The 14,736-nt window shown below is 42.0% G+C and overlaps 1 protein-coding gene and 1 long non-coding RNA gene across 4 annotated transcripts in view; both read right to left on the reverse strand.

The window, feature by feature from the left end:
- Nucleotides 1-717: 717 nt before the first annotated feature.
- nptx2a (neuronal pentraxin 2a) lies at nucleotides 718-13,623 on the reverse strand. Of its 2 annotated transcripts, none has more exons than XM_008329940.3 (7): nucleotides 12,499-13,623; nucleotides 12,310-12,397; nucleotides 11,689-12,168; nucleotides 8,845-9,091; nucleotides 6,739-6,983; nucleotides 4,053-4,232; nucleotides 718-3,156 (listed from the first exon to the last, which is right to left on the reverse strand). In XM_008329940.3, exons 2-7 carry the CDS (start codon nucleotides 12,313-12,315, stop codon nucleotides 2,929-2,931), a joined length of 1,386 nt encoding a protein of 461 aa, XP_008328162.1. In that variant the 5' UTR covers nucleotides 12,316-12,397; nucleotides 12,499-13,623; the 3' UTR covers nucleotides 718-2,928. The 2 variants fall into 2 exon arrangements, with proteins under 2 accessions (XP_008328162.1, XP_008328161.1); XM_008329939.3 differs by having other exon boundaries at nucleotides 11,689-12,180.
- A 40-nt stretch (nucleotides 13,624-13,663) lies between these two features.
- Nucleotides 13,664-14,736, reverse strand: part of LOC103393098 (uncharacterized) — a 182,546-nt gene continuing 181,473 nt past the window's right edge. For both annotated transcript variants that reach the window (XR_001761401.2, XR_003052512.1), the window contains one exon: nucleotides 13,664-14,218. This is a non-coding gene — a long non-coding RNA (uncharacterized LOC103393098). The remainder of the gene's footprint in view (nucleotides 14,219-14,736) is intronic.

The raw sequence follows: 14,736 nt of genomic DNA on the forward strand, positions 1-14,736 counted from the left end.
TAATGTCTTTCCTTTGTGGTTTGTTTCTCACAGTCCAGTCTTTTTTGACACTTTAATTACAGACTACCTTAAATCATAATATTGTTTTTTTTTCACTGTTTTTCAAATGTGTTTGTTTTGTTGGCTTTGTTTCTGCCACTGCTGCTTTGTGCCATGTGAAGCACTTTGAAGTTCCGGATAATTCTTAGTTCTTGCCTTTGTAAATCCTTCAACTGCTCTGTGAGAATCAACAGTTTTCTGCTCTGTATTTGAAGTCATCTTAGACCTTTGTTTTCACCACAACATATTTGGCTCAAACCCAAAACTGGGTTTTTATATGAACAGTAGTTTTAAAAGATAAAAGTTAGCTTTAACTTCAGATCAAGGGTTTTCACAGACCAATGCATAAAAAAAAAAAAAATCAAAAAAAAAAAAAAAATCAATTATAACAAAAATAATCATATCACAATTTTCTATATTAATACAGTTTGGTAGTTGACTGGACGAGCACACCGGTCAACTACCAACAGAATGTAACCAACCAAACACAGCTTTGTCAGTGACAGCTAACATCAGCTCACCTAATCTGACAGCAATGACAGTTTCATATGTCAGTGAAAGTCAGACTGGACAACACAGTCCTCCACCATCATTGGCTGTACATCAGCTGACTGAGAACATCAGGGGATGTGAGAACCACCAGGACAAACACCGTAAGAATCAACGTGACAAGGAGGGTGCAGTAAAATAGAGAACTTTAATCCTCATTAAAGGTCAAGGATGAAGTGCAGACATGTGTGTGACCTCAGCACGGTTCCACTCCAGATTCATCACTGAAGCAGTGCGTAGAAAATTTAATTGTCGACACACACACACACACACATCCACTCTCCAGTCCCATGGCAGGAAGTGGAAAAAAAATGCACCCTAGTGGACGAAGAGAACGTTCAAATGCATTTTTGTTTTCATGGCGTTTCTCTCAGCGTCTGTACAGACAAGATACTCAAACTGGAACAAGCGAAAGCACACGTGGTTCTCACAAAAGGCCATTCACCGTTGTTACGAAGCTTCTGGGTTTTTTTTAACTACTTCTGCTACATTTGAACATAGTTTGTTGCTCTGAATGGACAAAAACCCCGGGCCAGAAAAAAAAAAAAAGAAACAAAAAACAAAACCCTCTGACTTCACATGACAACATTTACAACATGTTGGTAACATATTAAAGTGAGCCACTCTGTTTTTTTAACGTAACATTCTTTGCTGTCCAGTAACACATCACCCAGCCAGCAGTGACCCTGGGTGTCACCACTGGGATGTCATCACTAGTTAACACACAGCTGTTAAAGTGAAATAACATCTTCTTCCAGTTATTTTCACATTTATTGAAACCCATGATGAAGAAGTATCCATATTGGCACTTGGTATTGTGTGTGTACACAAATAAAAATACCCGCTCTCACATCGGTTTGAAGGAAACAGCATTTCTGTTGGTAAAACCAAATCTGACCCACATACTCTATCGGTGCTGCTTAAATCCACTCTCTGTCTGTACTTGAACATATTCAGGGTCCACACAGGCATGCTGGCTGGGTGCTGTGTGTATTTTTTTTAAAGTAAATAGAACCTCTTTAAGTACTCTTTTTTTAACCCCATTAGTAAAGTCCACAGAATAAAACTCTGGAGGTGACAACAGGATTCACATCCTTGTTTTCTCTTCTACATCATGGAACTTTATCACCAGGCTTAGTTTTCACTATTTTACACAGTAAACAAAAACAAAACAGAAAAGCAACCATCACAGCAACATTGAGGACTGACGAAACCGAAGCTGCAAACGTGTCATTTTTCTTCACCACACTGTGTCAGACCGACTTGATTTTTCTATTTCTTTAAAAATATATCGTATTCATGATTCTTTTAGAGCTAAATGACATCAAAGTGCATTTCACAGACATTCATAATGCCCACAGGTTCCTGCTCCACTCTGCCTACCTCTGACAGAGGGCTTTGTTTTTTTTTTTAAAGAACCAGGTTTGGACCGGAGCCAGACGTATTCATCACTACGCAGATGAGGAATTAAGGATTGTCCTTGAAGGTCAAAACTAGTCCCTGTCCTCACTGGGCCCCTTTGCTAATGTCCACAGCACTGTCGATGTGCCAACAGTGGGCAGCTGTCCGACACTGCTGTTAACCTGGGCAGAGCCAAGCCATCCATAAAGCTGTTAGGGACATGGCAGCTGCTCCAGGGGAGAGAGGTATTAAACATAGATTCACAAGAATGAAAACGTCCTCCCCGCCTCATCATCTCTGATCTTCTTTTCACAGGCAGGACGGGTCATATGCACACAGACATGCACACACGGACACACGGTCACGCACTCTCCCCTGACGCTGTTTTGGCATGTTTGGACAGACCACACACTCTCTGTGTATTGACAGAACGCATGCAGTGTCACTTCTGAGCTGCACACGAGTCGGACAATCAGCAATTTTTTTGGGTGCTTGAAAACAAACCCTGGCTGGTTTCTCCTGGCTGCTCTGAACTCATGGACGTCTGTCTTATTTAACTGAGCTTCAAACAAGGAGGAAGCTCACAGCGTGCAGCAGTGGTTCGTCAGGAGTGCCGTTCCACGGCGCATCAAAGTCTGTTTGAGTTCACATTCACTACAGATACAGTGCAGCGTTAGCACAGTGTTGGGGTTGCAGCTAAAAATGATCTCCTTTCAGAGAGGGTTCACATGAAAGATGATCTACTGAGGAGGGAAAGAAAAAAACAGAGTGATGGAATGGCAAATCTTTACACACGTCCTGCAGGGTCTTCACTGGTAAATCCGGGTCAACAAATTAACACGTGAGCCTTAAAAAAAAACACGTACAACATAACGAGACTTTTTCCTTTGGGGTTTGGCAGAAAACAGTCAGAATACTTAGCTCTTGACATTACATCCTTTAGGAATCAAACGCACGATCTTCGCAGATCTCCAGGGCAGCTTTGCTCGCTCCACCAAACACTTCCACGTTCGCATCAATCCACGGAACCACGTTGCCGGGCATGTAGGCTGAGCAGTTGGCCAGACCTGCGATGTCCACGGGGCGCAGTACCCGGTCCCACATGTTGAACTGGCTGAGTTCACCCACAAAGGCCTGCGTGGCATCAAACCGGCCTCCGACGATGTCCTTTGCGAGGGAACAGGAGATAAATGAGGATGAAGTTGACTTTTGGAAGAAGTGTAAACAAAGTTCGATTAAAAAGACTCAATGCTGTTTGATTTTCCTCCAAGTGACGCAGCATATCTCTCAGTTTAATGTCACTTTTAAACATCAGGAGGTGCTGCAGTCTCTCTGATGTGCTCTGTGTTCACTTTAGGCTTGAATTTCCTGTTTATTTGTATTTTATTTTTTCCAAAAAGTAAAGTAGAAATGTAATCTCTAATGGTTTCAGCAAGCAGGAGACACCTCTAATCAAATGTGTAAAATGTATCTGGTCAAAATGTGTGAACATATAAAATTATTATTAAGTAGAAGACAAAGTATAAAATACTTTGAAAACAATAAGATATGACATTTTAAATGATTGATTCCCATTTAACCTTAACTGTTTTGATTTAAAAAATGTATTTGTATTTTTATATTTTTATAATAAATAATAAAACAATATAAAACATTATGTCCTCCTAATGTATGTTTTCAGGCAGAACACACCAGTCCAGCTTGAAGTAATCTGGTCTCGAGTGTCAGAAACATGGACTTTAAACATATCCGGTACAAGTTTGTGACTCTCACTTCACTGCACATTTTTTAGCACATATGGAGCTGTCAGGAAGCTAACCGGCAGGATAACCAGCTAACGCAACTCCCCAGAGCCTAAAGGTGCAGTTTAAAGGTAGACTGAATGAGGTAATACTGAAAAAGCCACCGTAGCGTGAGAAGAGTCTCTGCCTCCTCTCTCCTGCTCCCCTGCTCTGTGCCTGCGGCTCGAAGCTCAGGGGAGAACACACACACACACACACACGAATGCACACACACACACACACACCTGTTCTCATCCTCCTAAGCTTCTTTCCTGCTCTCACCTGCTCCTGGCCCAGGATGATTACCCCACCAGGTTTAATTGGGTGCCAGGGGGCCAGGTTGTCACCGGTGCCCAGACGCTCGCCGTCTTGGTACGCCTCCCAGAAACCGTCTCTGGTCGTCCAGGTGATGCAGATGTGATGCCAGCGTCCGTCACTCAGGGACAGGGGCAGCTGGGCCACCTGTTTGGGTGGTGAGGGCAAAAGGGTGAGTGACACAGAGACAAACGTCAGAGATACAGGATGGAAGGATGATGATGGACAGATGAACTGCACTGAAGTGAAGACAACAGGAGGAAATGTGTTGAAAAGACTTTTAAGACTCGTCTTCAAGTGAAGAGTCAGATCCTCAGGGTGAATTAGGTTGACTTAGAAAACGTAGATTACCCAGGTGACATCGGGGCAAAAACATCCTTCAAAGCCGAGCTAACGACAAACCTGTGCCCTCGCAGGCTTTTGTGCTTTGTTCATAAATTAGAGCAGGAAAAAAAAAGTGTTTTTCTTTCAACGAAACAACGACATCATCATCCTCTGAGAATACCACACACACGTGTAACACACAATAATGAACATGTAACTCATGAGACTTTCTTTTTATATAATGAGCCTATAGAAGGATACACACACACACACACGTGATGTAGCTTCAGATAAGCAGACAAAGGATGTGAAAGAAAGGCAACAGTCACCCACAATTAGGTTCAAGGTGTTTGCAATTACAAAAGCAATTGACCTGCTAAAGGCTGCCAGGTGGCATCACTGCAGCAGGGGGAAAAGCTGGCAGAATTATAACAAAGTCTGTCTGAGCTGCAGGATTTGAAGCTTCCCCCAGTAAAACTCCAAAATGAAAACTGAAACTGTGGATGGTTTCCCGATCTCCACGTATGAGTCACGTTATTGACTCATAGGTTAATTGAACAAAAGTAGAAATATGTGACTCAGATGATTTGATAAGAGCATGTAAAACCATTCCATGTTCAGTACAACACTTGAAAAGGGCGACGGCTGTGGAGCAACGTGGATGTTTGAATTGCAGGAGGGCAACTCTGTTCTTGGAGCCACTAAGCCCAGATTTATGACAAATCTGTCCCGTCTGGTGCCTGAAATGAATGCTCTTATTGGTGTCTGTGCATGTCCGGCCGTGGCATTTTAAAAAATGTCTGGTGTAGAGAACAGGAACACGACAGGACAGGTAAAGTGGGGTAAAAATTTGGGGATGAGATTTTGAGATTTGTAAAATGTTATTGTTTCTATAGACAAAATAAAACAATGAAAATCTCCCTAAAACAGGTTGTTTACATACCTGCATTTAACTAAATAATTTAAAAACACCATTAGAAGCAGAAGCCTTTGTTTGAATGACTTTAAGTAGAAAGTAATGAATGGAGATTATTAATAGAGTTCCTTAATGAAGCGACACAGGGCCCTGATTAGGAGGTTGGTTTATGGCTCCAAAAATCTTGTGCTGCTTGGTTCCCAACAAATTATTATTAATAATAATGATAATAAAAAAACAGGCAACGCTGCAGTTTGATGGTATTGTTGAGGCAGCTCCCTTTTCAGTATGCAGCCAAATGAACAGTGTAAACTATGGGCCCCAGCGGACCCTGTTATTACTGCGAACATGGATGTGATGCTGCTCACTCTGAGCGGCCTTGTCTCACTTTCTTCCATCTTGATCCGAGGGATTCTTCTCTCAGTCTTTCTTTCCTTCCTTTTTTACACAGGCAGCGTCTGATCTTTCAACCCCACAACCTGCAGCCTTCTCTCACCTCTGCAGCTCTGCTCTCAAACCTACCTCCTGTTTCTTCTCCCCTCCCCTCATACAGTCATCTCACCATCTCCGTCTCATCTGTCTGTCTTCCACACATGTTTAATGCATGGTGGAGAAAGCTCTATGAAGACACCTGACGCTGCCAATATTGCGATGGATGTAAACAAGATGGTGGGATTTAAAGAAAAACAAAGACGTCGGTAGAAATGTTTCCTCGCGACAACCCTGTGTAATCCTACTGTATTACACTGCTGCTGCTGCTCTGTGGCGTCAGGAAAAACAAAAAGGTACATGTGTTGCTCTGGTATACCTTTGGGCTTACGTTGACATGAAAAAAACCCAAAACAAAACAGAAAACAGTTCCTTGCCATTTAAATGTGAATATCATTAAATATTCATCTGCATCTTCACGACTTTGTTGTCTATGGATTTAATTGGAATTCCCCAGGCTGAGTGAACCTCTGGGGAGCAGCGGGACTGTGCAGGAACACGGCAGGGTCTGCAGGAAGCACAGACTGGAAGAGCAGGCCTTCACATGAGCACATGGCAGCAGCACTGCTCTGATGAATTTCTCTCATTCTTGGATGTGTGCGGAATGTAGGTCAGTGATGCCATTAAATGTTTATAAGGTGCAAATTAGAATATTCCCTGTCGGTGGTCAGCACATCTCATCTCAGCTGTGTTAATATGACACTCACATTAATATATGTTGAATTTACAGGGCGCTGCATCTGCAGCATGGAGCAGATGAAAATCTGCAAGAGGAAATTCATGCATTCTTTGTGTTGAACTAGAATCAAAGCTGATCTGCTGCCATGATTACATCCCAGCGCTGTTGCCAGGCAAAGAAACTACTGACTTCAAGAGTACACGGCTAGAGCGATAATATCAGTGTTAGTGAATGAATCCACGCACCTTGTCATTCACCAGGAGCTCGATGGGATTGTTCCCCCACTCTATCAGGACGATCTCGTTGGCCTGACCAGGAACACCGTAGGAGAACGGCGTTCCAATACCAGGACTGGCGCTGGACTTCAGCCACATACAAATGGTAAAGGCATACATTTCCGGGAGGCTCTTCTTGATGCGGCCGTACAGGTAGTTGGTTCGCAGCGGGAGGGACACCTTGAAGTCCTCAGGTGACTTGAAGGCGTTGTTGTCTGTGGATTGATGAGGATAAACAATGTTAGGGTTTGATTCTATGACCTGATCTGATCAATGACGACGTGATATGACAAGAGTCTGAGAGCAGCGGCAGCAGCAGGACACGGATGAAGGAGAAGATGAATATTCAGAGACTTATTGACAAACTCGAGCTGTCTGCTGTCAGGAAAATTATATGTTTTTACACTTATTATAGTCACTCAACTTTGCAGAGACTTACCGTACCAGGACCAATTGCAACACTAGCCGTAGACTGATTTTTGTTTTAAAATTATTTATTAAATATGTTTTGTGCGAACTGCAAACAATTAAACTAAAGAGACAAAAAACATTAGCATTTTATTATTATATTTTCTTTCAGCTTGACAAAGCAATTCTTTATGTTAACATTGTTTATAAAGCCTTTTTGCAAACATAAGATGATCATATTGTTAGTGCTACACTTGCTGATTTTGCTTTGATTTAATTTTTTGTTAGCACTTTTAGCATTCAGTTTTAGTCCTTGATCTCTTTGTCTAATATATTTTTTCTGTCGTTGTGCCATTTCTTGACAAATGTTATTTATTTTCTTGTATTTGTGCGCATTATTTCTGACTTTTCTTTGCAGTCTATTTGTTCATTTCAAATCCAATTATCTGCCAAGTCTTAGTTATTTTTGCCAGACTTTTTTGTTAAAGTTTGGTTCATTTCCAGGATGATTTAGCTTCTGGATGTCTCTCACTGCTAGCTAAGCTATTTTATTTCAGATACAGATACAAGACTGAAATGTGTCTTGTATTTGTTAGCTACCCTAGCTAAGCTATTTTATTTCAGATACAAGAATGAAATGTGTCTTGTATTTGTTAGCTAATGCTAATTTAGGTTGGCTAACCTTTCACTACTTGCTGTAATCTTGTGTGTATACCTAGTGAACAAATAGTGACATTTCAATCCCGTCTTAGGGCAGTTGTGACACGTTAAATTTGCCCTACTTTGTACTGTTTTTAGATAAAAGTTTCTTGTTTTATATCTGGTCAGATTAAGAGCCTCAAAGACTAAAAAAAAGGACAGAAAAGTACAAAGAAAGTGAGTAAACAACAATACGTGATCCAGGTGCAGAAAGGTCGCCATAAGTTTAACAGAAGAAGGAAAAGAAAACAAGACAAAGGGGATTTTCACCCAGGACACTTGCTGCATATTTTTATGAGGAAGAGCCACAATTCATCTGTAATCCATTATTTCTCTGGGTGTATGCTGCAGCCGTGACAGTGAGGTTTATAACACAGGCTGATACTGGCTCCAGGGGTCCTCTACAAAGAACCAATAAAGCCAGACTTCCCCCGTAGCTCAGTACGAAACACAAAAAGAGAGAAAGTAAATAAAATATGTGTCTCAAGTGGAAGGACACAAACACCGGCCTGTTGTCATGGATTGGATTCAACATATCTGAAACCACAATCATGGCCTTAAAAAGCCACAGGAAGGCAGATATTGATTCCTAGTTATGGTAACATATAGTTGGTTCTGTTATTGTGCGTCGACTGCATGTTTGTTAAGTGTGGCTAAAAACAGCCACTCACTGATTTACATGAACCTTGGTAACCATGGAAAAGACACTGAGTGTTGGAGGTGATTTTCTTTTCTTATCATATACGTTTGAAGTGATAACCACGAGTGTGGACTTGATTTAAGTGTTCACTGCTGACGTTGAAGCCAAGCTTTACCACCAGGAGCTACTTTGGTTCCAGTCAAGTCTCTAAATTTGATCCTGTTAAGTTGTTGCACTTGAATCGTCACAAACAGGCCCAGGCTTTAACCAGCTAGTGCTAAATATGGCTCTCTGGCATTACATTCACAGCACACATTTATATGGCTTACTTTTCTCCAGCTCGGTGATCCTCTCCAGAAGGGAATTGAGAGCGCTTTCTGTGCGTTGGCGGTGGGCCGCCGTTTCATTGTAGAGCTGGCTCTTCTCCTCCTCCAGCTCAGCCACCTTACGAAGGAGCTGAGTCTCCAGGACTTCCAGACGCTGCCGCAGGAGCTCCCGCAGGTCTCGTGGCAGAGGAGTCAGCGCGGCGACCCCTCCAGCTGAGAGGTTTGTGATGGGAAGACGCAAACTTTGTTGCTGGGAGTCACACAGGGAAGAGACAGTAGAAAAGGGCATGAAACATTGGCAAGTGGGTGGAATAATGATAAAATAATGGACAGATGGATGCATATATATATGGATAGTTGACTGAATGACTGACCAATTGCTGTTTGGATGGAATTAATACAACAACATCATTGTGTTTATTGTATTTCTTCTTTTTTTTGCAATTATCAGGCAAGCTAAACAGGCGAGCTAACTGTACCAGTGGAAGAAGTGACTCATTTACTTCAACACACAAACACTGGACTAAAAGCTACAGTACTCTACGGTGGACAATACCAGTAAATGACACCAGTAAATCTGAATCTTTTTGGCAGAATAGGTGAACTTTAAAGCCACAAATATCACATCTTTTCTTCTTATTGTTGCTTGCTCAACCCTAGGGTTTATCTGTCAGTAAAGGAGTTGCTTTCTCTAGCATATTTTGAAAAAACAAAAAAAACTAAATGACCAGAAGAAGCATAAAAACAAAGTAAAAGTTATGTAAATACATACAGACAGCTAAAAGTTAGCCAAAACAGACTTAAAAGTAGAGACTCAGACCAACGGAGGAAACTTCAAGCTATAAACCATCCTCTCTTTTTGACCCTTTGTGAGAACAGTTCAGACGTTGTAGTTTTTTATTTATTTATACCATTGCCATTTTGCAGCAAAGCTTTGTTTAGAGCTTGGGTCGCGCTGCAACACACAAACACTGGTTCCTTTTATGCTTAGACTGACAGATGCAAGGAGCGAACACCACAGCAACAACTCACTATAGAAAAGTGAGATGGTTGTAAAAAAAGCTGAATGGATGAAAAAACAGACAAAAAAAATCTGAAAACCAATACAATCAGCAGTTTGGATGGAGAAATCTATGTTGCTGATGCTGTTGTCTGTGTTTTTGCTGTATTAACACACAGCATTGTATGGCAGAGACTGTTTTCAGTAGAGACATGTTCAAAGTACAAAACCTCTAAAACATTACGTAACACACCTTTAATCTCATCCAGTTCTAATAAAACATAGATTTGATATAGATGACTGATTTCAGCCTTATCTTTTAGACAAATCTCCAAACTTTCAAATACATACATACATACATACATATAAATAAATACATATATATATATATATATCCGGCAACAATCATTTTTAAAGTAGTACTGATATGGGGGGGGGGGGGGGGGGGAGGGCAGCTCCAGCCATGCTCAGTGGAAGCTCGGGAGCCACTGAATTCAAATCTGCGACCTTGCAGAACCAAGTCTACTTCCTTAGCCACTGAGCCACCACAGAGTTGAACACAATGTCGATACACTTTTATCCATTTTCTTGTTAAATAAAAGTATATGAGCACCTTTTCTGAACATAGTACTGATATTTACATACATACATACATATATTTGAATTTATATTGTATGTATGTGTATGTATATAATTGAAATAATCTGCTCTCTAAAGCAAAAGCCAACGACTGCGAGGTCCTGAGTGTCAGTGTTGACATATGCAGACGGCTGTGATCAGTGAGACAGGTCCTCCTCTGGGGAGCTGTTCACCATCGGAGGCAGTGATAGTCATTAGGCTTAAGCAGGCACAGATCAATGCATATGTACTTACAATGCAATTTTCTATGTGCCCTGTGCAGCTGCAGTGGAATATACGCTAGGCTAGATTTGATCACAGCATTAACAATTCCCATCAAGGATAAAGGGGGAAAAACTGCAGGTGGGAGGAAATAAAGGAGGTGAAATGAGCAATGCAGCATAATGTATATAAAAATAACCTTGAATACAAACAGGAGTGTTGTGGTTTGGTTGTCAGGAGAGGGAGAGAGAGATGAACGAAAGACTGTCCAGGTCCCATGCATCTCTGTGTGTGTGACTTCACAGTGTGACCTCAGAACCAGTTGGATTGGATCTTTGACACTAACACAGCCCGAGTCAGGACTCTGACTCTGCCGGCTGAATGCAGAGCTCTCAGGTCAACAACAGGATTATCATCCTCTAATTCATTAAGCTCTGGACTTTCACTAAAAACATCCAAAAAGCTCTGGTGCATTTGAAATCTGCAGGAAAGACTTTCATCAGACTCTCCCTTAATTAGTCACATGACAGCATCAAGAACGTGGATCTGTCGTGCAACACGCACACACACACGTGCACGCACTACTCATAAATAATTCAGATGCTTTTGCAAATCTCTGCAGCACATGATTACACCTTTGACAAAGACCCCCTTGTTTCTAACTTCCAGACCCACGATCTCTGGAACCCACAACCAAGTGCAGCCATATTTTTTAATGGTTGAAGAGAGACTGATGTGACACATTTACTGCATGACCCCATGATTTCCCCTGTGCGCTCCTGCAGAGCCGTGCTTCATTTTAAGATATATTACTGGGGAAATGGTCGGTGGCGCTGAGTGAAATACTGAGGCTGAAACACTGTTTTAAAATGTCGCTGCTGATCATGGCTAACATTTCTTTGCCTGGGCTGAAAGTAACGGTGGGTGGGGAGGGGGGCTGGGGTCTGCTGGAGCCTTTACGCACGAGCTGCATGTATGCGTGTGTGTGTGTGTGTGTGCCGTCTTACTTCCAAGTTCTCCAGCCGACCCTTGAGACTCTGCATGGTCTTTCCGAGCTGATCTATGGTCTCACCGGGGTCCCGGGGCAGGTCGCCCATCGTGTTCTTGCCCAGCTCCTTCCGTCTGGAGCTCTGACCCCGGCTCTTGCCCTGAGGCGACACTTCAGCAGCAGCTGCCGCCGCTGACTCGCAGCGCGCCAGCTTGGAGTTGAGCTCTTTGATGGTTCCCTGCTGGCTCACGATGGTCTCCTTCTGCTGGAGGATGGTCTCCCGGAGCTGGAGGATCGTGTTCCGCAGCTCGTCCTCCACGGGGCTGCTGCTCTGGACGCGGTTTCCCGTTGCAAAATAGCCGCAGCCTGGCTCGGCACCCGGGGGGAGAGCGTTACAGACGAAGCGGCTACCTGTGGCATCCTCCGTCCGCACGGAGTGTCCACTGAGCAGGAGGAGCAGACCCAGCGCTAGAGTCAGCATCCCGACCCTGGTCACAGACTCCAAACAGTACTACAGTAAATGTGTCCAGTTAATATACTCCTGTGAAATTAACCAAACACTTCCGAAGTGCTATAAAGACATCAACAAAGTTTAGATAGGGGGAAAAAAATCAAATCCAAAAATTTAAAATAAACTCACTTCCATTAAGACAATGATTTAGGGCGAAAATGGTCTTAAATGCAACTTTCGGCAGATGATTTCAGCTCTGCAGGTATGAGGTCCTTTTCTGAAATAATAATAATAAAAAAGTTTCATACATTATGTTAAAAAATCCGTGAAAATCAAATCCAGAGTGTTTTCAGAGAAGTGTTTGTCGCCTGGTCGGACCTTCAGTGATGCTGCTGAGGAGACTGTCAGATTACAGTGTTGGAGCTGCGCACTGGCGCCTCCGTTCATCATCTGCGTTTATTCTGCTTCAGCCCACGTCATCAAATCTCGGCGGATTCGAGTCATGCTACACGTCTCATTGACTCTTCATGACCCGTAAGAACGCACGTAGGATTAAGAATGTCTGACGAGAACACATGCAGAGAGAGAGAGAGGGAGAGAGACAGAGAGAGAGGGGGAGCGAGAGGAAGAGAGAGAAGGAGAGAGAAAGAAGGTGTGTGTACCACAGCCTCTCTCATCCCGCATGTTAAAAGTGATGCCGTCACACCTGTTTGGATCTGGAATTTGGAGAATGTTGAGCCGGGAAGTTGTTTTCCTCAGAGTCAAACTTCCAGGATTCGTTCAACAATTCCACAGTTTAAATTGCACATTTTTGTTGTAATTACATTCGACTCCACAGGGAGGCTTTTGAGTTCTGTGGATCCAAAATAATCCAGCCTGGAAACCATTTTAGAAGACTTGGTGTAACATTTCCACAACTGAAATAAAAAAAACCCCTGAATTTAAACATTACACACTTTGGTGTGTTCACAAACGGACTCATTAACCTGCCAACCCTCCCTACAGTCAGTCTGACTCTGACGCTGGTGCTTCTTAGACCTAGATGTTTCTTTATTGCAGCACTCACTGCTAGTTGCTGGTGTCTTTTTTCTCCCCTTTGTTATTGTTGTTGTCATCAAACTGAAAACCCAATAATAATAATAAAAATGGTATCAGGGTTCAACAAGAAACCGTGAACCAGCAGAAAGGTCAGTTCAAAAGGTGACGGCGACAGAGTCTGAGGAGGAAAAATCAGTTTTTTGTTTTCCTGAATGTCAGTGTCGGTTACTGCCAGCGATTGTGAAGGAGTTTTTTGGAACGCTAAAGACTACTACCAGCCAAAACACAGAGGCAAGTTCCAGCGCCACCATGAAAAAGCACCAACCAACACACTCAGAGGAAAAAAAAAAAAAGACAGAGAAGCCTACCACATGTACGTTTAGATGGGGAACTCTGATCTGGCTTCATCAGGTTCTTTTTTCTTTCCCAAATTGTGACAAAAAAAAAAAGAAACATTTGAAAAGAAATGGCTTTCCGTCCTAAGACGAAAAAAAAAAGAAACATTTGAAAAGAAAAAAGAAATGGCTTTCCGTCCTAAGACGAGGCAAAGAAGCAGATTATGACCACGGTGCAATACTTCCCCCAGAATTCTCCAAGGTTCCAGACTTAAATGAAGAAGAAAAGAAGGATGGTTTTCTTTAAACGTTTGGACTTCCTTTCTTATGTTAAAGATTTCAAATAGTTAGGAGTAAAAGCATTCTACAGTTGGAATTTGTGATTTGTAATAAATAATGAAGATTATTATTATTATTATTTTAACTGAAGCACTGGAAGCCACAGAGGACAGAGTGAGCACTACAATTATAAATATTTAGAGTGTGTTTGTTTCCAGGCTCATACTGATGGGAACAAATCTGCCTAGAAATGAATGTACCAGAAAACAAAGCTTGACTTTTTGGTCCAGCATCAGGGCAAAAACACAAAACCTAATTAGACATAAAGCAAAAAAAAGTGCAATGTCACAGAGCAGCAGAAGGATATACAGAGTTTTCAAAACTAGGGTCCAGAGCTGGGGTGAAAGGGAGGATCACGGAGTTGAAAGAGTCTGTGTAGAAAACCACTGCAGAGAAGAAACAACAATAGACTTTTTAAAAGGTCTACCAAACAAACTGAAAAAGAAAAACTAACGTCAGAGTCCAAATCAAACGTTTGAATTTAAATGTAAGGAAAAGGACATTTAACACAACAATGTAGTCCTGTCTATAGTGGACGAGGCAAAATACTGTGTCCACTTACAATCGTAATAAAGTACGTAGACGTTTTCATCATGTAACAAGAAAAAACAACCAGCTTTTTATTCAGTATTTTACTTGAACCGTCTGTCTACAGGGCAAAAAGAAAAGGCTACGTTTACAGGATGCATTCAATTGCAGTTTCTAAAAAAAACCCCAAAAACCTTATTTTTAAGAAGTGAGCGAAAATATCTGGACATATAAGGATGACTGTAATAACAACTGTCAGATCTTTAAAGATTGATCCCTGACCATCTCCGACATTATTCAGGGACGACTGAAAGGATTATTTTTACAGTATTCGTAGCTGAAACCGCTTTAATTAGGCTGTTTTTTTTCATCCAGA

The sequence above is a fragment of the Cynoglossus semilaevis genome, chromosome 17 (assembly GCF_000523025.1).
Source record: "Cynoglossus semilaevis isolate Cse_v1.0 chromosome 17, Cse_v1.0, whole genome shotgun sequence".
Taxonomy (NCBI): domain Eukaryota; kingdom Metazoa; phylum Chordata; class Actinopteri; order Pleuronectiformes; family Cynoglossidae; genus Cynoglossus; species Cynoglossus semilaevis.

Coding starts and splice junctions, on each gene's coding strand:
- nptx2a (XM_008329939.3), bottom strand. Junction 6,984..8,844: donor GATCACCGAGCTGGAGAAAA/GTAAGCCATATA, acceptor ATCAATCCACAG/ACAACAACGCCTTCAAGTCA. Junction 3,157..4,052: donor TCATCCTGGGCCAGGAGCAG/GTGAGAGCAGGA, acceptor TCCCTCGCAAAG/GACATCGTCGGAGGCCGGTT.